A 22,830-nucleotide genomic window follows, 5' to 3' on the forward strand; every position below is an offset into this window, starting at 1 on the left:
GTTCTGTCTTTACAGTCTGATCTTTTCTACGAATTTGTGGGTCCTTCTTGGGTGGCTCGCCAGAGGTGCCTCAGCTGAGCAGCTTTGTAGAAAGGCCCTATGGTCCTCCGCCCATACTTTCTTCCGGTTCTGTTCATTTGATACCTTCGCTACCGCGGATGTGGCTTTTGGCCGAAGGGGTTCTCGGTGCAGCTCCGGCTCGTCACTCCTCGTAATGCGATTGCTTTGGGGCGTCCCATGGTGTCTGCCTATGGACTGTGTGGGATAAAAAAAAAATGACATGTCTTACGTGGTTAAATCCTTTTCTTCGAACTCCATAGGGGACACAGGCCGCCCACCCTGATGCACTGGGCTGGCAGGATTTTTTTTGTAATGATCTCAGCTGGAAACTATCAGCAGTCACATAGGTGATCATAGTGAGGACATGTCTGTGTTCTGTGTGCACCTGTCACTCCTAACAAGTCACCAAGAGCACCACCTCCTTACATCACAAAGCACACTTCACATGGCTGATCCGTCATTATGAAATAAATGAATAGTCCCCACGCACTCATGTAATAATTTACTTTCAGGATATCCCTCTTTTACCTATAAAACACTTTTCTGTCTTGAGACAGTGATATTAAAACTACCCAGTCACCCAGTGCAATTACACCACACACTGCCAGATCTACATCTTTGCAATAACATTTTTAATGATTTACTTGTACAATGGAGCAGATCTGTAACTCTGTTGCCCATACCCTCCCTCTTCCAGGAACAGCAAAAACACTCCTTAAACATTTTTTTTTTTTTTGTCCATCGCTGTCCCAGCTGCTCCATTTCTTGTGCTATTTCTTTGGGTGTCTTATGGGTGATGAATGTCACTGCCCCCTGGTGGTGAAGCTAAGGGTGTCCATCTACATCTTGACTTCGTGCCAGTGTTAAGGTGCTGGGATTTAACCCCATGTGCAGCATATTATATATAATATGTGTGTATATATAAATATTTGATGCCTTTACTAACAGTATAACGACCTGCAGTTTACCCCACGAAGACCTTGATTGCAATCTGCGGCCAGATCTGGTAAACTATGTAACACATACACTCAATAAATAAACTCTGCCCTGTTATCCTTATTTGTGCAATATGTCAGTCATTCCACATTAAATAAACCATTCATATCCTTCTTCACTGCTTCTTAAGACTTAGGGAGTTTGGCTTTCTTGATTAAGAGCCTCACATCTCTGTCTCGGCAAGGAGGCTTTCACCAAGGCCTGAAGTCAGAAGAACTCTGTGAGGTCCAGGACCTGAGAAAGAAGAGGGAGAAAAACACAGAACCACTGATCAATGGCTCACCATGACTTGCTTCAGCCTAAACTCGTTTCACTAAGAAACCTGCCTCCCCTATCCTTCATCACTGCGCCATGTGCAGCCCACCTACCTCCCCTAACCTTCATCACTGTGCCATGTGCAGCCCACCTACCTCCCCTAACCTTCATCACTGCGCCATGTGCAGCCCACCTACCTCCCCTAACCTTCATCACTGCGCCATGTGCAGCCCACCTACCTCCAACTTAACATTCTTCTCTTATCGTCCCTCCTCACCCAAGTATTCACATTTTTCCCTGTGCAACCTGCCTCCCCCCAACATTCACTCCTGTGCAGCCCACCTCCCCCCAACATTCCCATTTATCCCTGTGCAGCCCACCTCCCACAACATTTACATTCATCCCTTTGCAGCCCGTCTATCTCCAAGCTTCACATGAATCCCTGCGCATCTCCCCTCAACCTTCATATTCATCACTGCATGGTCCACCCTTCACATTCATCCCTACAAAGCTCACCTCCCACCAACCTGAGCCTTCACCCATGCGTGCCTCCAAACTCAAATATAGTCCCAATCTGACCAAGCAAGGAGCTGCTTAAGGACACATATCCTACGTTGAAGCTTGAGGATGAACTCAAGTGAATCTTTAATTACTCTCATACTACCACAGGTGCCTTGTTGTGTTTTCACTAGAAGACGCTCCACCAACATGAGGAGTGTGCGCAGAAGAGGAATATATGTCGGGTCTGTTGAGCATCTGGAGAAAGTGCAGTGTTAACTGATAGAAGTGATTCCTAGAAGTGATCTCTAGATTACTGTACAGAGAACTATTCAGTAGTAGCAGTCTGTCTTCTTTATTCCAATACACCTGTACAGCAAACGTTTCCCCTTCATCTCTACGCCCATTGTACTAATATGAATTCTCACAAATGGATACACTTTGTGTTAGGAGCTGCTGTTTTTCTATTTATTGGAAGAACAAATAAAACGATGAACAGATGTACTTTCTGACTGTTGTACCAACCAGCCCCTCTTGGCGCGCCAGGTCCCGTGTGACTCGGCTGCAACTTTTTTCGCTCAAAATCTGTGCCTTATTTGCATCATTTAAATACATAGAAGCCCCTTAACTGCAAAGCTAGTGTACACTGATCAATGAATTGTGCGACACTTGTACATCTATGTGCGACCGACGTCTGAATCTGTGTAAAAACGGCTCTGGTGTGAGCAGCCGTGGTTCTTCCTCGCGCTGAGGTCCGTTCTGCTTTAGCTGCAACTTTCTACGTGTTTCACACTCTGGCCCAGCACTGGTTAAATGCTTTGTCTATTTCACTGGCCGCAATCACCTTTTCCTGGATGTCCGTGACGCACCAAGTTTTGCTGGAAAAACGTCATAACTTAGTAAGGATTCTGGTTCCTCAGTGTTCTAATTGCTCAAGGTTTGTATATATTCCTGAAGTTGATAGAAGCAATAGAATGACTTGTCTTGAGCACTGGTATAGTGTGGCTGGACATTTGGGGAATGAGTCGCAGGACTAGAAAAATAGGATGTGTAGTTATATCAACATTCACAATGTTGTCGTCATAGGTTTAGGCTGGTGTTACTGTTAGGGTAGTGTTCGGGCTAAAGTAGTAGAAAAATGTTATGTTGACACACGGACTTTCCACATGTACGATGTCTGCATTTTGTTCCATACCTGATAGCAGGGACAGGTCAACCCTTACCCAAGTCGTTCTTCAGTCCTCTCTCCCTCGCAGGCGGTTTTTGGCCTTCGCTGTCGTCCTCATCCTCACCTTCTGAGAGCAGATCCGCTATCTGCTGCTGCAGATCCATACTGATCTTATTCTCAGAGAGTACAAGTGATTTCAGGGGTGTTGGGTAGTTCTGGACCATGTCAAAGAGAATCTGCAGAAATATGGGAAACTTTCTGTTATTCTGAAGCAGATAACGGTCACTTCTCAGCAATACATACAGAGAGGTGCCTGTGTGCAACAGTTTGTCATCAAATAGGCCTTTTTAGGAAATATTCTACTTAGCAAAGCTTTAAGGCCACATATGTGTTTCTAGCAGATGAAGTAATGACTTTTCCGATTTTAATTGGCCCTTTTTTTTTGTTTTTTACAAAGCTTTTGAGTAAAATTTGATTATAACCGATGCTGATTATCCAGAAAGACTACTCACCTGAAATAACAAGAGATATGGTAAGAACTTACCTTTGTTATCTCTGTTTCTACGAAGTCCATAGGGTCCACAGGGTGACCTTGGGGTATAGCTGGATCCTGGATCCTCGGGCACCACGGAGTTAAAGCTTTTACCTGCTCCCAGGATGCACTTGGGTCCAACCTCCCCTATACCCCGCCCCCGAGCCACAGGCACCTCAGTTGGTAAGCAGCCCAGGCCGGAGGAGGAGACGAAACAGAGAGAAGGAAGACTGGAACACACAAGAACCATACTCATAGAAATGGGAGACGGAAAACCGGTGACCAGTCACAGAGCCCATATGAAGCCAGGTGCGTCAGGGCGGGTGCCCTGTGGACCCTATGGACTTCGTAGAAACAGAGATAACAAAGGTAAGTTCTTACCATATCTCTTGTTTTCTACTTCAGGGTCCATAGGGGTCCACAGGGTGACCTTGGGGATGTCCCAAAGCAGTCCAACTAAGGGCGGGGACGCTCCTGTGCTGATAGGAGAACCCGGCGCCCAAAGGATGCATCCTGAGAGGCAAAGGTGTCAAACGCATAGAACCTCAAAAAGGTCTGAATGGAAGACCAGGTGGCCGCCTTACAGAGCTGAACAGCAGAGGCGCCACGGCTAGCAGCCCAAGAAGGGCCCACGGACCGAGTGGAATGAGCCTTAACAGAGGCTGGAACAGGTAAACCCTCCTGCATATAAGCCTCAATAATAACAGAACGAAGCCAACGGCCTAGAGTCTGTTTGTTGGCAGGCCAACCCCTCTTGTGAAAACCAAAGAGGATAAACAAAGAATCCGACTTCCTCACAGAACTAGTCCGGTCCACATAAACCTGGAGTGCCCTTACAACGTCTAAGGAAGTCTCCCCAGCCGAAAGATCAGGTGACTGAAAGGCTGGTACAACAATTTCCTGATTAATGTGGAACCTGGAAACCACCTTAGGCAGGAAATCAGGACGAGTGCGAAGCACCGCTCTGTCCTGATGAAAAATCAGAAAAGGGGGACGACAAGAAAGCGCCCCCAAATCTGAAACCCTCCTGGCAGAAGCAATTGCCAAGAGGAAAACAGTTTTAAAAGTTAGCCACTTGAGCTCCACTGACTCCAAGGGCTCAAAAGGAGGACCCTGTAAGGCCCTAAGAACCACCGCCAAATCCCACGGGGCCACAGGTGGCACAAAGGGAGGCTGGATTCTCAAAACACCCTGGAAAAAGGTGTGTACGTCCGGCATAGCAGCGATCCTGCGCTGGAACCACACCGACAGACCAGACACGTGTACCTTCAGTGAAGAAAGACTTAATCCTAAGTCCAAACCGGACTGAAGGAAAGCCAGAATACGCAAAACTCGGAACACCTGGGGATCATAGTTTCTGGCCTCGCACCACTGAAAGTAAGTGTGCCACACTCTGTGATAGATCCTCGCGGAAGCAGGCTTGCGCGCCCTCAGCATGGTGGTAATAACGGAGCTAGAAAAGCCCCGAGACCTCAGGACGGCTGTTTCAAGAGCCACGCCGTCAAAGATAGTCGACCCAGATCCGGGTGAAGACAGGGCCCCTGAGACAACAGGTCCCGCCGTTGAGGTAGGAGGTACGGAGCGTCGATGGACAGGCTCCGCAGACCGGAGTACCACGGCCTTCTGGGCCACGCTGGGGCCACCAGGATCAGTGTGCCTCCGTCCTGTGAACTTGCGCAGGACCCGAGGCAGCAGAGATATCGGAGGGAACAAGTAAGCCAGTTGAAACAGCCATTTCACCGACAGCGCGCCTATCAGACTTGCGCCTGCGTCCCTTGTCCTTGACCCGTACACAGGCAGCTTGTGATTGTAACGGGACGCCATCAGGTCCAGCTCTGGCAGCCCCCACTTGTCCACGAGTAGTTGGAATACCTCTGGATGAAGCGACCATTCCCCGGGATGCACATCGTAACGGCTGAGGAAGTCTGCCTCCCAATTGAGGACTCCTGGGATGAAAACTGCCGAGAGAGCTGGAAAATAGCGCTCCGCCCAAGCCAGGACGCGGGACACCTCCGACATCGTAGCTCGACTGCGAGTCCCTCCCTGGTGATTGATGTACGCCACCGTGGTGGCGTTGTCTGACTGCACCTGAACGGCCCTTCCGTGAAGAGCGGTGCCGGACGACTGCAGGGCTCTGTATACTGCCCGCAGTTCCAGGATGTTGATGGGAAGAATCGCTTCCTCCGCCGACCAACGACCCTGAAGTGACAAGGAGCCTGTCACCGCCCCCCAACCCCGGAGACTGGCATCTGTCGTGAGCAGAACCCATTCCGGGATCCAAAAGGGGCGCCCCTCCAGGAGATGCGCTGTCTGCAGCCACCAGGCTAGGGACAGACGCACCTCCGAGGACAACACCAGCATCTGAGAGCGGATCCTGTGTGGCAATCCGTTCCATTCTGAAAGAATCAGCCCCTGCAGGGGCCTGGAATGGAACTGGGCAAACTCCACCATGTCGAATGCCGACACCATGGACCCCAAAACCCTCATCGCAGAGTGCACCGACACTCTGCCACTGCTCAGACAACTGTGAATCCGCAGCTGTAAGGAGGAGACCTTCTCTGGAGTCAGAAAAATCCGTTGCTGACGAGAGTCCAGCAGGGCCCCCAAATGAACCATCCGTTGTGATGGGATGAGGGAGGATTTCTTCCAGTTGATCAACCAGCCGTGCGCCTGTAGACAAGCGACCGTCAGGTGGAGATGCTGGATCAGTACCTCCGGGGAGCTTGCCAGCAAGAGGAGGTCGTCTAGATACGGTAGCAACCGTATCCCCTGGCTCCGAAGGTGAGCCGCCATGACCGCCATCACCTTGGTAAATACCCTTGGTGCCGTGGAGAGACCAAAGGGTAGAGCCCTGAATTGGTAGTGGTTGTGGAGAATAGCAAACCGCAGAAACCGTTGGTGCGATGTTGCTATAGGCACATGGAGGTAGGCGTCCTGGATATCCAGGGAGACCATATAATCCCCCGGTTCCATCGCCAGTATGATGGAACGCAAAGTTTCCATCCTGAATTTGGGAACCCTGAGAAACCTGTTCAGGGACTTCAAATTGAGGATGGGGCGATGAGAGCCATTGGGTTTCTGCACCAGAAACAGCGTAGAGTAATACCCCATCCCACGTTGAGACTGTGGTACGGGGATAATGACCCCCGCCGTCAGCAAGGCCTCTATGGCTTCCTGAACCTGCAAGGCCTTGGATTTGTCCTGAGAAGGACTTGTGCAAAAAAACTGGCAAGGCGGCCTGTGCCAAAAAGACAGGGCGTACCCCTGGGAGACCACTTCTCGCACCCAGGCATCCGTGGTGGTATTGTGCCAGCACTGGGCGAATTGAAGAAGTCGGCCTCCCACTCTGGGGTCCCCCAGAGGGAGGCCCGTCCCATCACGCAGAAGGCTTATCTTCTGGCTTGGAAGAAGGGCGCCTAGCACTCCAGGCTTGCTTCTTTGGCTTTGAGGCGGTCTTGGGTGCGGACTGCCTCGGGAAGGACTGACCCTTTGCCTTGCCCTGAACCCGAAAGGAACGAAACGCCGAGCTCCGGACCTTAGCAGGTGTAGTAGCTGAAGGGAGGAAGGCTGACTTGGATTTTGCCAGGGTATCTACTATTTTGTCCAGGTCCGGACCAAATAGTAATTCCCCATTAAAAGGTAAGGCCTCCAAGCCTTTCTTTGAATCCGCGTCTGCTCTCCAAGACCGCAACCACAAGGATCTACGAGCAGACACTGCTGCCGCCGAAACCCTAGAGGTCAACAGGCTAGCATCCAAAGATGCTTCTCCAATGTAGGAGGCGGCATCTCTCATCTGTCCTAACAACGCCCTCTGGACGTCCGGAGATTCATCCGTAAACGTGTCCTCCAAGGCGTTGGCCCACCCCTCAATGGCCTTGGCCACCCAGGAGATGGCCATGGACGGCCGGGCTACAGCCCCTGAGAGAGAATAAATAGACTTTAGACAAGTCTCCACCTTCCTGTCCGTAGGATCCTTCAGCGAGGATATAGACGGCAATGGCAAAGTAGCACTCCTGATGAGGCGTGTTACATGGGAATCGACTGCAGGCAGAGTTTCCCATTTCTTACAATGCGCTTCCGGGAATGGATAATTGGACGCCAAGCGTTTCTGTGGCAGGAAACGCTTACTGGGCGTCTGCCAGGCCACCGCCATGTGATCAGTCAACTGATCAGACAAGGGGAACACTGTAGAAGTAACCTTAGCTTTTTTTAAAACTAGGATACCTTGACTTGGGAGCAGGTGCCTCATCCTCAATCAGAAGAATAGCCCGCACCGCCTTAACCAGAGCCCGCACATTGATGGAAGACTTAGTGTCTACCTCCTGGACTGAGGCATCTGAGGCTGAGTCATCCTGTACCTCACCATCATCCGAGAACCCCTCAGAATCCGAAAGATGCGCAGCCTGTGCCATGACTGAGCGTTTAGACGCCCTGGAGGGCACGTCACTGCGCAACATCGACTGAAAAGCCGAAGATGCTGCCGCCAAATCTTGGACAGTGTGGGAAAGCGCATCCACCCAGGGTGGAGGAGCTGTCACAGGAGCCTGAAACGGCACCACAGCCGGCTGTGCCACAGGGGTGGACTGAATATACATTGGCAACCCCGCATAGGGACCAACAGGCTGAGACCCCGGGGGAGTCAGCAATAATTGTGGGACACCCGGGGAATGGGGGATGGCAGGCTGGGGCAACGCCCTAGTAGGGGCGGCAGTCGGGACCGACAGACGGTCCGCGATGGACACCAGCACCTGGGAAAACATCGCCCATGGTGGCTCCTGCGAAATGGGAGGTTTAGACGTACCAGGGACCGCCTGGCACCGTCCGCACAGGCCGTCCTGTGACAAATCCTCCCTATCCACTCCTGCAGAACAGCGCCTGCAGGAGAACAATGCTGGAGCCCCGGAGTGCTCAATCTCCTCCTCAGACATGACTTAGGAAGAAAACGTGCGCACTCACCAGTGTGCTGAACAACAGCCCACAATATGACACCGTGTAGCACACAACTGTATGTGACGGACCTCACAAATACGTGATCTATATAGGTGAGGTCAGTAGAAACACCCTTCCCCCGCACACCTGTAGGGCTTGTAGGAGAAGGAAAGGGATAGGTACAGGCTGACAGTAAGTAGAAAAAAGACACAGACAGGCAGCACTAGCAAAAGTCACATACCATGCAGGAAGATATACTCACTGCACCTTTCCACCACAATCAACCTCCCAGATTCAGTGTCTGGGAGGGCTATAGCGCTGTGTAACTGTCCTTGTCGGGGGAGAGGTACACAGGGGGACCGGTCCGCGTGCTCCCTGAGAGTATCCACGCTGCCAGTAAGAAAATGGCCGCTGGAGACCTCAGAGGAGGAGTGGCCGAGTAGCTGCAGCTCAGCGACGCCAGACTCCGAGCTGAAAGGCGCGCTGAGCTGAGGGGAGGAGCCGCTGACAGGGAAGGCTTCCTCCCCTGGCTAGCATATTTAACCCCCAAGGTTGCGGCATCCCGCTTGCCGCTTAATTACCCTGGTGGTCTAGTGGTCTGGCGGGGTATGCCTCCGATGGAGGGGGGGCCCGCCGCCACCGCTAGCGCCCTCGGTCCGTCCCCTAGACCGGGGGCATGGGACTGCATATGAAAGGCATTACCCGCGCACCGCCGCTAATCAGCGGTGCGCGGCTTACCTGATCTCCCCGGCGTCTTCCGGCAGCAGTCCCGGGGGAAGCCAGAGTCCGGCTAGTAAAGACTCTGGCTTCCCCCGCCGCGATCCCCAGTTCAGTGCTGGCGTCGCGGCGCCAGCAGGGAGAAGGAGCGGCAGCGTGGGCGTCTGTACAGACAGCCCATCGCTGCCGCTCTGGAGAAAAAGAAAAAACTGTAGTCAAAAAAACAAGAGATATGGTAAGAACTTACCTTTGTTATCTCTGTTTCTACGAAGTCCATAGGGTCCACAGGGTTGACCTTGGGGGGGGTATAGGTTGGGAACCAAATCCGGGCACCACGCAGTTAAAGCTTTTAGCTCCCAGGATGCACTTGGGTCCACTCTCCCTATAACCCCGCCCCCCAGCCAGAGGCACCTCAGATTGTAAGTAGCCAAAGGCCGGAGGAGGAGAGAAAAAGAGAGAGAAAACTGGAACACTCTAGAACCATACTCACAGAAAAGGAGACGGGAAGCCGGTGACCAGTAACACAGCCCATATGAAGCCAGGTGCGTCAGGGCGGGCGCCCTGTGGACCCTATGGACTTCGTAGAAACAGAGATAACAAAGGTAAGTTCTTACCATATCTCTTGTTTTCTACTTCAGGGTCCATAGGGGGTCCACAGGGTTGACCTTGGGGATGTCCCAAAGCAGTTCAACCAAGGGTGGGGACGCTCCTGTGCTGAGAGGAGAATCCGTCGCCAAAAAGGAAGCATCCTGAGAGGCAAAGGAAACCAATGCCTAGAACCTTAAAAAGGTATGGACAGAAGACCACGTGGACACCTAGTAAGGCAAAACAGCCGAGGCGCCACGACGAGCCGCCCACGAGGGTTACACGGCCCGAGAAAAAAACAAGCCTCAACGACAGAAATGCCCACCCATGGGTAGGCCCCTGAGGAAGACATACGAGGCCATCCAGTCAACATTTCATTATAGGCCGGCCATCGTTTCCTGTTAAAACCAGAAACCGCAGACCACCAATAAGGAGTCCGCTTACCATAAGGAACTTGAACGGATCACATAAAGCCAAAGAGGCCGGACCACAGTCCATGAGGCCACAACAGCTGAGAGGACTGGGAACTGAATGGCCATACCATAAGTTCCAGAATAATATGGAACCTAAAAACCACTTTAAGAAGAAACACAGGGCGAGAGCAACTCACACCCTGACATGATGCCCTCCAGAAGAGGGAGCCACATGAGAACGCTCCCCATTCAGACACTCTCCTGGTTGATTTAAACACCCTGAGAGAGAGAGAGAGAGAGCTTAAACAATAGACCATGTAATGGCTATCACAACCAGCGGTTCCATTGACTGTCCCCGGAGGGAACAAAGAACCACTACTAACTCCCCAGGAGTCCCTAGGGAGGACAAGTGGAGACATAATCCAGAAAACACTCCAAAGGATGAACTGGATACCAGAGCGGAGCAATTCCATATCTTAACCATACCGACAGTGTAGAGATCCGCACTGTCAGGAAGGCCAGGCCAAGGGTGAAACCCAAGCCAGCTGGAAGGAATGCCAGAATATCTGGAAATCCTGGACACCGGAGGATCGTATCGACAGGTACGATACCATAAGAATTATGTATGCCACAGTCCGTGGCAGATCCCAGCAAAGTCTGGCCTATCTGCTCTAAACATCTCAATGAAGACAGAGCCAGGGAAGCCCGAGGACCACAGTAGGGGCGCAGTTAAAGACAAGCGATCCAGATCCAGGGAAAAACAAGGACCCTGAGACAACAGGTCCAGATAGTGAAGCAGTAGGAACGGAGCATCGAGGAGGAGACTCCGAAAATCTTAGTACCAGTGATGTCTGGGACGACCTGGAGCCCCCAGAAGGAAAGCCCCTCCGTCTCGAATTAAACTTCCGAAGACCTCGAGGAAGAAGGGAGACCGGAGGACACAGGTACACAAAGTGGAAGGACCACTTCACTGACAAAGAGTCACTGAAGGTAGCTTCAGTACTCCTAGAGCTGGACTGTAACACCGGTAATGTGTGATCGAGTCAGAAGGCCATGGGAATCAATCCCCTCAGGGAGGCCCCCTCTGCTCACCAGGAGTTGAAACCTCTCTTGGAGAAGAGACTAGTCCCCGGGATGCACGCCGTGACGGCTGAGGAAGCCCGCTTCCCAATGGAGAGCTCCGGGAATAAACACCGCAGAGTTGGCCAGGAGAAGACCCTTGGACTATGTCAGAATGGGTGACATTCCTAACATTGCCACCCAACTACCAGTGTTGCCTAGATGGAAGCCACTGTTGTGACACTGTCGGACTGAACCTATTCAGGTTTACCGTGACAAATGGGTTAGGCCAGAGTGAAAGTCCAAGACAGCTTAAAGTATCAACAAGTTAAGTGGCAGGGCAGAAGCGACAGACGTCCAACTGCCCCGAAACGAATGCGGACCAGACACTGTCTTTAGCAAAGAACACCCTGGACGAGATGGCCATAGCCACCCGGACAGAGACCAACTCGCCTCCGGAGAAAGTATCATCGTTCGAACAGCGATCCGATGGAAAAAACTCGATCCATCTGGAGGGGAGTCAATTATGGCAAGGCCTGGAATGGAACTGAGCACATTCCACCCTACCAAAAGGTAGACACTCTGGTAGACCGCGCATCACAAAGAGTAATGACATATGTCGACTGCGTAGATATCCGCACACTCGAAGTTGAAGAGTGGAGATCTTGTCTTACGCCAGAAAAATTCTCAGATTCTGAGAATCCAGCAGTGCTCCCAGATGAAGAAAACCCTGTGAGGGATGCAGGGAGGACTTTTCCTCCGTTGACTAATTATCTGTGCCGAGAAGAAGCCCCGGTTATCCTGACCTGGCGGTAAAGTACCTTGGTGATCCTGCTAAAAGCAGGAGACCGTCCAGAGAAAGGAGCATTCGGATACACTGAACAGGTGAACTGTCAGAAAATCCATAAAGCTGGTAAACCCCGGTGGAGTTGAGGACAGCCCCAAAAGGCAGAGCCCGAAACTTACAAGTGTTGCTGTGGCACAGCAAACCTGAACCCATGCTGATGAGAGGGCTCTGTATGTACCCGTAGGTACGTATCCTGAATACTCGGATATACCATAAAATCCCCAGGTTCCAAACATCGGATGATGGAGCATGGACGATTCCACCTGAGTCAAGGCACCGTTGGAATCTGATTCAGGGATTTGAGACAGAGTATAGGCAAAGGAGGACCAGTCGGTCACCGCCCCAAAAAGAAAGTAGAACAACCAGTCCCTCACTGAGATAGTGAGGTTGGCCGAAATAGCTCTGCTTACCACAAAGACTGTATAGCTTTCTGGGATTGTAAGGCCCTGATCAGTTCTGAAGAAGGGCCCGTGTAACAATGCCTGTGAGGAGGCTGCATGAGCAATGAGAGGCAGTTGAGAATCAGTACCTCACTCTGGAAATTCCCCAGATGTAGACCTGTCCCGTCAGGCTGAGGGTATATCCTCAGGTGTAGAAACAGGGTCGTCCGGAAGTCCAGGACTGCTCGGTACTGGATATGGTGGCCCCCGTGGAGGCCGACAGCCTAGGAAAAAACAGGCCTTTAGGCTGACCCTGAGGACAAAAAGACTTAACAGAGTTAGTCCGAATGTAGTGGGAGTAGCTAAAGACGGTATCTCCCCATTAGTGATACTGCCAATGATGCAACGATCTTGTCAAGGTCAGGACCAAACAAGAACTTCCCCCTGGAAGGAGTGTGCACCTCTGCTTTCCCATAACGCAGCCATAGGGTACTGCGGCGGATACAGACGCCGCCGAAACCCTGAAAGTTAGAAGGCCGGCATCCCATGAGGTAATCCCATATATGACCACTGCATATTTTGTGAGCGGCAAAAAGATATTTGAACCTCAGACGTGTTGGAGGGGAAAAACGTCACAAAAGCATCACCATGCGATGGCCATGGTAGGACGGGCAACAGGCCCTGAAAACGAGTACATTGATTTCAGGCAAAGTTACCACCTACGGATCCGTAAAATTCGTCCAGGCCGGGATGGGAGGCGTATTAATGCCTGTAACCCGATGATTAACATACAAATCCATCCCAGAAGGGGATTTCCATTACTTGTGAGGACCCTCAGGGAATGGGAAACAGGAGGCCTTTGTGACTCCTCGTATCTGGGGACAGCCAGACTCCCGCTATGAGATCCACCCGCTGGGCAGAAAACGGGAGATGTATGATACTGGTGCAGGATCGACATTCTCTATATCCAGAATGAGCCTGGCTACCAGCCCCGAAGCAGGGATAATAATACTTGAGATCGGCTCCCCCCATGTGAGAGGGAAAGAGCCGAATATACCATCCAGTTCACGGCAGAGCCACTGGTCAGTAACCACAGGGCGTATATCACGCCAATTAGTATTTCGTATAAAACGATATCCACCAGGGTGGCCGTTGTGGTAATCCCTGCAAGGGGAATGACAGACCGATGTGGTATCGGAGGTAATTCATGTACTGTGAAAAACCCCGGCAGGGAGCGATAGTCTGTGACACAGGGGTAAATTGCAAGAAATTGCGAGATACCCCGAGTTCAAAAGGGCAGTATGGTGAAGTAACTCCAAGCGAGTGACGACAATGGGGCCCGCCCGGCGATCCTCAAAGGAGAGGATCCTGAGAAACAACGCCCTTTAAGGGGGTCGTGCAAGGGGCCCGGCACCAGATGGTGCCGCATACGTAAACCTTTCTGAGTTAAAATCCTCCGCACTAATTCCTGCAGGCTATGACTTGCAGGATAGCAATAATGGGTGCAGTATCGTGTGCAATCTCCTGGTCAGATATATCTGACTATCTTGACGGAAATATTAAGCAGCGCCATACCGGTCCTGACTGACGCTAAGATTAGCTGCAGGAACCCATTATCAGCGTACGCAACTCACAGTTCCATCTAAAATATGGCAACGTGCAGCACGCAACAGTATGTGACAAACCTCACAGATATTAACAAATATATATATGTGAGGTCTCAGAACCACCCCAGGTACACCTGTATTAGGGCAGATAAAGAAAAGGGATAGATATACACTGACAGGTGAGAGAAAAAGCAGACAGTCAGTACTAGCAAAAGTCACATACAATGCAGAAAAATATATATACATACATAAGCATGACATATAATATACTGCACAATGTCGCTACATTCAACTGCCCAGATTCAGTGTCTGGGAAGGCTATAGCGCTGTGTACACTCACCCAAAATGGCCAGGTACGCAGGGGGACTGGGCTCACTGTCATCCTAGGAGTTCTGCAGCACCACCGAGAGATAATGGCCGCTGGAGACCTCAGAAGAAGCGTGGCCCGCGGAGGAAGCAGCTCAGTGACGCCAGACTGTAGTATTGAAAGGCGCGCTGAGCTGAGGGGAGGAGCCGCTAGACAGGGAAGGCTTCCTCCCCTGGCTAGCAATTAACCCCCCGGGATGCCGGCTCCCGCTGCCGCTATAATCCCTGGTGGGCTGTGGACACGCGGGGTATGCCTCCATGGAGGGGGAGCCCGCCGCCACCGCTAGCGCCTCCGGTCTGTCCCCAGAGACCGGAGGCATAAGGCTGCATGTACACGCGGGTCACCGCAAGCGGTGACCACGCGACTTACCTGTCCCCGTCGATCCGGCAGCAGCCCAGGGATTCCTCCAGAGCCCGGCTAGTACAGACTCTGGGGTCCCGCTGCGATCCCCAGATCTGTACTGGCGTCGCAGCGCCGGCGGGGTGTAGGAGCGGCAGCTCAGACGTCCATTGGACAGTCTGATGCTGCCGCTCTGAAGAGTAGTAAAAAAATAATAAAACAAAACTCTTTTAAGCTTAGAGGCTGCTAAGCAGCCCCCCTGCAGTAACGGTGACCCGACTCCGGCCGGGCACCAACTTAAACTGAGGTGCCTCTGGCTGGGGGGCGGGGTTATAGGGAGAGTGGACCCAAGTGCATCCTGGGAGCTAAAAGCTTTAACTGCGTGGTGCCCGGATTTGGTTCCCAACCTATACCCCCCCCAAGGTCAACCCTGTGGACCCCCTATGGACCCTGAAGTAGAAATAAATAAATTTAACTAAGTTAAAAAAGCTTTAGGGGGCTGCTCCTGCAGACCCCCCCCGCAGGGTGACCCGACTCCGGCCGGGCACCATCTTAAACTGAGGTGCCTGTGGCTCGGGGGCGGGGTATAGGGGAGGTTGGACCCAAGTGCATCCTGGGAGCAGCTAAAAGCTTTAACTCCGTGGTGCCCGAGGATCCAGGATCCAGCTATACCCCAAGGTCACCCTGTGGACCCCTATGGACCCTGAAGTAGAAACAATAATATAGTATTTCAAGTGTGTACATGTGTTTGATGACCAGCATCTGTTATTAATCGGTGTAGGTGATGTAGGGCGGGATGTATCAAGCGTGGCACGTGGATGCAATACATCTCACTACTTACCACGCATGCATACCAGTGTTATTAATGCGAGTATGCGCATACAATTGACAGCTCTTACAGGTTTACGACCTCAGAGTCTTTCTGCACGAGCCGCAGAGGAACCTGGGAGGGATCCTATTGGATCCATTGCGGGGAACATTGTGAAAAGAAGCCCATAGGCTTCTAATAGGCAAAGCCATTTATAGATGACGTTGCCTACAGGGTACAAGTTCTGGATAATTTTGTTTTCCAGGAGCTTTGTATATATGGGGTATGCGGTCAAAAGTTCAAACACTGCAGTTTTCTGAGTTTTGCCCTTATTTACACTTTAGTACATCCTGCCCCTCGAGAGACTATGGGTGGGTACACCACACCTAAACGACAAGCAATCGTGCTGATGTTCAGGGCGATTTGCCTTCACCCTGGACATCGTATGATCGCCGGTACACACTTAAAAGATATAATGAACGATCACGGTTCCTTCCTTCATTAATATGTACAGCCTCACATGCGATATCTTGTGATTGGGCGTGCAGCACGGCCAATCACGATATCGCGGGAGCGCGCAAATCGGGCATAGACACTGCACGATATGCCCGATTTGGCCAAATCGGGACGGTATCGTTCAGGTGTGTACCCACCCTAACACACGTGAAATACTATAATAACCACTGCTGGCCATTCAGAGAGACTACACACCTGATATTCTATAATAACCATTGTTGGTCATTCAGAGGCCTAGCAGCTAAAATACTACAAAAACTGATGCTGACCATTCAGAGACCAACACAACTGAAATACTATTATTATCGGTGCTGTTCATTCAGAGAGACTAACACATATGATACGCTATAATAACAACCGATGCTGGCCAGTCAGAGAGACTAACACATATGATACGCTATAATAACAACCGATGCTGGCCAGTCAGAGAGACTAACACATATGATACGCTATAATAACAACCGATGCTGGCCAGTCAGAGAGACTAACACATATGATACGCTATAATAACAACCGATGCTGGCCAGTCAGTGAGACTAACAAATCTGAACGGGACAGTCGGATTGCCAGCACTTAGAATACCTGTCAGAATCCCGGCGTCGGTATCCCGACAGTAAGTACTGGGGTTAGGGGGAGGGTTAGGATACTGACTAAGAGGGGGAGGGCTAGGACACTGACCGACAAGTGTTGGTATCCTAACCCTGTCGGGATGCCGGTGGCGGGATTCTGATTGCCGGGATCCCTATCCAACTCACGTGTACTACTATAACTGATGCTGCTCTTTCAGAGAGACTAACACACCTGAACTACTACAATAAGCGATGCTGCTCATTCAGAGAGACTAACATACCTGAACTACTATAATAACCGATGCTGCTCATTCAGAGACTAACATACCTGAACTACTATAATAACCGTTCATGCTCAGAGAGACTAACATACCTGAACTACTATAATAACCGTTGATGCTCAGAGAGACTAACATACCTGAACAACTATAATAACGAATGCTGATCATTCAGAGAGACTAACATACCTGAACTACTATAATAACTGATGCTGCTCATTCAGAGAGACTAACATACCTGAACTACTATAATAACGAATGCTGATCATTCAGAGAGACTAACATACCTGAACTACTATAATAACTGATGCTGCTCATTCAGAGAGACTAACCTGAACTACTATAATAACCGTTGCTGCTCATTCAGAGAGACTAACATACCTGAACTACTATAATAACGAATGCTGATCATTCAGAGAGACTAACATACCTGAACTACTATAATAACTGATGTTGCTCATTCAGAGAGACTAACCTGAACTACTATAATAAACGTTGCTGCTCATTCAGAGAGACTAACATACCTGAACTACTATAATAACCGATGCTGCTCATTCAGAGACTAACCTGAACTACTATAATAACCGTTGCTGCTCAGAGAGACTAACATACCTGAACTACTATAATAACCGATGCTGCTCATTCAGAGAGACTAACATACCTGAACTACTATAATAACCGATGCTGCTCATTCAGAGAGACTAACATACCTGAACTACTATAATAACGAATGCTGATCATTCAGAGAGACTAACATACCTGAACTACTATAATAACCGATGCTGCTCATTCAAAGAGACTAACCTGAACTACTATAATAACCGTTGCTGCTCAGAGAGACTAACATACCTGAACTACTATAATAACCGATGCTGCTCATTCAGAGAGACTAACATACCTGAACTACTATAATAACCGATGCTGCTCATTCAGAGACTAACCTGAACTACTATAATAACCGTTGCTGCTCAGAGAGACTAACATACCTGAACTACTATAATAACCGATGCTGCTCATTCAGAGAGACTAACATACCTGAACTACTATAATAACCGATGCTGCTCATTCAGAGACTAACCTGAACTACTATAATAACCGTTGCTGCTCAGAGAGACTAACATACCTGAACTACTATAATAACGAATGCTGATCATTCAGAGAGACTAACATACCTGAGCTACTATAATAACCGATGCTGCTCATTCAAAGAGACTAACATACCTGAACTACTATAATAACGAATGCTGATCATTCAGAGAGACTAACATACCTGAACTACTATAATAACCGATGCTGCTCATTCAAAGAGACTAACATACCTGAACTACTATAATAACCGATGCTGCTCATTCAGAGAGACTAACATACCTGAACTACTATAATAACTGATGTTGCTCATTCAGAGAGACTAACCTGAACTACTATAATAACCGATGCTGCTCATTCAGAGAGACTAACATACCTGAACTACTATAATAACCGATGCTGCTCATTCAAAGAGACTAACATACCTGAACTACTATAATAACCGATGCTGCTCATTCAAAGAGACTAACATACCTAAACTACTATAATAACCGATGCTGCTAATTCAGAGAGACTGTATTGGGATAGCAAAATGGCTACTGACAGACATTTCTATTCATGGTTCTTATGTGTGTATCAGACATGAAGTGGTGTATCAGGCATGAAATGGTACAGGAGTGTGGAAGCAGACAGGCCATAAATCCACAAGGCATTGTCTACTGTGATGTACGCTTGCGTTAAGTTTTAGAAAGTCCTTATCAGTAGTTAACCAATAAAGTAGTTTGAAGTAGGTTTATGCCCATATTAGTAAGAGTTAGATGGGTATGCAAGTAGGATACTATATAAACGAAGAACAAAGGAGATTCCAGTGGCCTGCCCTAAGCCTGGACCAGAGACTGCAGCTGGTGGCCAGGATATTGTTCCTTCCAGCTCTCCATTCTCAGAGGAGGCTCCTGGATCATGTAACCATCTTATATTCCGAAGCTAAGTAACTATTATTCTTCCATATCTTGTTATCTGTTGTAATAAATTATATCTTTTTTCAAGATACTGGTTTGTGTGGCTTAATTAACCTTCTGTATCCAAGAACCTTATCTCGTTCCACCAGGAACAGAGACTAACATACCTGAACTACTATAATATCCAATGCTGCTCATTCAGAGAGACTAACTTGAACAACTATAATAACCGATACTGCTCATTTAGAGAGACTAAGGCTGGGTACACACCTAAAGATTTTCTGTCCAACCATCCAACTAGTTGATTGGTTGGAATGAAAATCTGGTAAGGTATGAAAGCAAATGACAATCAGCAATTTGCTCCCAAACTCCGGAAAATAGACAAAAACTGTTGTTTGAACAAATTGTTTAGATCAAACATTTAACAAACTTGTCTGACGACCATTTTCATCTGTTTTCTGGCATTTAGGAGCAAATTGCTGATCATCAGTTACTCCCATACGTTACCAGATTTTCATTCCAACCAATCATCTAGTTGGATGGTTGGACAGAAAATCTTTAGGTGTGTACCCAGCTTTACACACCTTATATACTATAATATCCAATGCTGGTCATTTAGAGAGACAAACACACTTGATAAACTATAGCTAGCTGATGTACCCGGTTTACTGTTCCATCTCTCCACTCCAATAATACATTAATCCTTCACCTCTATAGCAATGCATCACTGCTGTAGCAAGACATTACCTTCCCTCACCTGTGTACTAACACATTCCACTCCCTCACCTCTGTAGTAACAACTTTCCCTCCCTCATCTGTGTTGTAACATATTCGACATTCCCCTCCCTCACCTGTTTCGAAATACAATCCTTCCCTCACTCCCGTAGTAACACATTACCCTCACTCACACCTGTAGTAACTCATTCCCCTCCCTCACTTCTGGAGTAACATATTACCCTTGCTCACCCCTGTACTAACACATTCCCCTCCTTCACCCGTGTTGTAACACATTCCCTTCCCTCACCCCGTAGTAACACATTTGACATTCCCCTTCCCTCCCTAACCTCTATAGCAGGGGTTCCCAACCACGGTCCTCAAGGCACACTAAAGGGGGGTATCCACTAGACAATAAAGTTGAACGATTGAACGATAATGATTAAATCGTTCGATAATCGTTTGATAATCGTTCAAACATCGTTTGAACATCGTTTGCAAATCGTGCAGTAATTGTTTCTAACGATGTACGATGCGCGCTCCCGCTGGTCGTTTGATTGTCTCCTCCATCGACTGAACATGCAGGTCAATTTCACTTGATTGCTTACAAATCGTTTACACATCATTTACACATCGTTCAAGCTGAACGATCAAACGATGAACCACTATCTGCCCACTATAGCTGAAAGCTCTCAATCACAGATTGAAACAACATAGTTTATCGTTAGATCTTTTGCAAATCTTTTGCAAATTGTTCAGAGTGGAAGATCAAATTTCAAGGGAAACTTCAAGGGAAAATCGTTAAGAGGTTGGACAGGGATAAAAATCGTCTAGTGGATGCCCCCCATAACAGTCGAGGTTTTAGGGAAAGCCATACTTGAGCACAGGTGACTTAATTAGTACCTCAGTTATATTGATTTAACCATCTGTGCACAATCATGGATATCACTAAAACCAGGACTGTTACAGGGGTATTCAATATGGAGCGAAAAGTAATTTTTTGCGATAATTTCGCACCGATGACGTCATTTTCGCTGGTTTTGAACCGTATTCAATTTCAAAGACTTTTCGCAGGTTCGAAAAGTCTTTGAAAAAAAACGGGGATAACTTTTCACCACTGAATAGGTGGTGAAAAAAAAGTGCAGAATTGGGGTTTAGGGGTGCAGGCTTAAAAAAAATAGCTTGCATCCCTGGGAATGTCTTTTTAAAATAAATTGTGTCAAAAAAAGTTTTAAAAAAAATAGGGACACCCCCCCAAAAAAAATGTTAAATTTGGGGTGTAAAAAAAAAAAAAAAAAGGAAAAAAGTGTTTAAAAATAGGTAAATAGGTTCAGGGCTATTCTGCAAGTATGCAGCAGGTGTATTCTAGAATAGGTTATTAGCGGCAGGTGCATATTTGCAGAATTTTTAAATAAAGACATTAGGGACTTAAAAATATGCTAGTACCCATTTTTATGTACCCCAAATTTGATGGGACCACTAAAAAAATGAAAAAAAATAACCTAAGTGCTTTTCTGCAACACTTCTTCAATGCCGGGAAAAAAAACACCTGCAGCCGCTATTTAAATCCCCGACTTTCATTTGCAGGCTAAAACGGGGGTACCCATAGTGATCCCCCATGTTTTTACAGTTTTAGGGGGGTCCTACAATTTATTCCAGGAAAATTTTGTATTTTTTCGCAGATCCCACTTCGCAGGGTCCCGTTTTCGTAGCTTTTATATTGAATACGGAGATAAAGCGGGCGCGCGCCCGATACTTTATCCCTGGAAGATCTCCGATGTGGAGCGATAAGTCCAGCACGGACTTTTCGCTCCCATATTGAATACCCCTCTTAGTGTGCCTTGAGGACCGAGGTTGGGAATCACTGCTCTATAGTAACACCTTTTCCTCTCTCACCTCTGTAGTAACACATTCCCCTCCCTCACTATTCAAATACGGGAGCCACACCAACTGCCAGTGATGTGCGGCAGCACTTGGGATGAAAGTTGGTATTTGAATTCTAAACTGTGCTACAGCCACGATAAGACAGTCAGTCAGGACATTGCACAGGGGGAGGAAACATTTTAGCCCTTTTCATCCCGCTAGGAGTCGAATTTGGGCACCTACATCATAGAAGGAATATGCTCCCCGATTTTCATGTCTCTAGGTCCAGGGGTTTGGGCTGGGCGTTGATGAGTCAGTGAGTCAGTCAGGACATTTGATTTTATATAACTGATGCTGGTCATTCAGAGGGCTCAATTCAGCGCAATGCTGAATAGCCCCGGGAACGAACTCCGGGAGCAATTCAATTCAGCGCGCTGCGAGAAGAAATGCCACAAAAGTGCTGGCCGCGAGGCTGTCTTCTGGCTTAGCGCGGTGCTAACAGCCTCGCGAACGGGATCTTAGTCAGAGAATGTAGGTTCTCACGACTAAACACCCAGGCAACTGTTGGATCAAACAGCGCGCTGAATTGAATAGCTCCAGGAGCCCCCTCCCGGGGCTATTCTGCATCGCGCTGAATTGAATTGAGCCCGGAGAGACTAAGGGTCATATTCAATTAGGCTGCGAAAACCCGTTATTCTTTTCGCCTGTTTCACTTATCCCCGTATTCAATTACAAAGACTTCTTGCAGGTGCGAAAAGTCTTTGCAGAGGTGGCGAAAAAAAGTGCAGAATAGGGGTTTTGGGGTGCAGAATAAAAATGAATAGCCTGCAGCCTTAAGAATGTCCATATAAAGTAATCTGTGTTAAAAAAAATAATAATCAAGACACCCCAAAAAAGGTACTTTTTTGGGAAAAAATAAATAAATAGGGGAACAAACTTAAAAACTAGCGAAATAGCCTCAGGGGGGTTCCCTATGTATGTAGCAGGTGTTTTATAGAATACGGGTGGATGAGGCAGGTGCATTTTTGAAGAATTTTAAAAATTAACTTTAGGGACTTAAAAATATGCTTACACCCATTTTCATGTATCCCAAATTTGATGGGAATACAGGTTGAGTCTCCCATATCCAAAATGCTTGGGACCAGGGGTATTTTGGATAACGGAATATTCCGTATTTTGGAATAATTGCATATCATAATGAAATATCTTGGGAATGGGACCCCAATATACACACAGAATGCATATATGTGTTATATGCACCTTATACACATAGCCTGCAGCTCATTTTATACAATATTTTCAATAATTTTGTGGCTCAAGCAAAGTTTGTGTACATACATGAAAT

General features: G+C 48.4%; 1 protein-coding gene across 3 annotated transcripts in view; it reads right to left on the reverse strand.

The window, feature by feature from the left end:
• Positions 1 to 601: 601 nt before the first annotated feature.
• LRRC73 (leucine rich repeat containing 73) overlaps positions 602 to 22,830 on the reverse strand; it is a 72,178-nt gene continuing 49,949 nt past the window's right edge. For all 3 annotated transcript variants that reach the window (XM_088442979.1, XM_088442981.1, XM_088442980.1), the window contains 2 exons: positions 3,033 to 3,213; positions 602 to 1,290 (listed from right to left, as the gene is read on the reverse strand). In XM_088442979.1, the coding sequence (XP_088299105.1) occupies positions 1,220 to 1,290; positions 3,033 to 3,213 (252 nt within the window). In that variant the 3' untranslated portion in view covers positions 602 to 1,219. The remainder of the gene's footprint in view (positions 1,291 to 3,032; positions 3,214 to 22,830) is intronic.

The sequence above is a fragment of the Taudactylus pleione genome, unplaced genomic scaffold, assembly GCF_031769625.1.
Source record: "Taudactylus pleione unplaced genomic scaffold, aTauple2 ptg000320l, whole genome shotgun sequence".
Taxonomy (NCBI): Eukaryota; Metazoa; Chordata; class Amphibia; order Anura; family Myobatrachidae; genus Taudactylus; species Taudactylus pleione.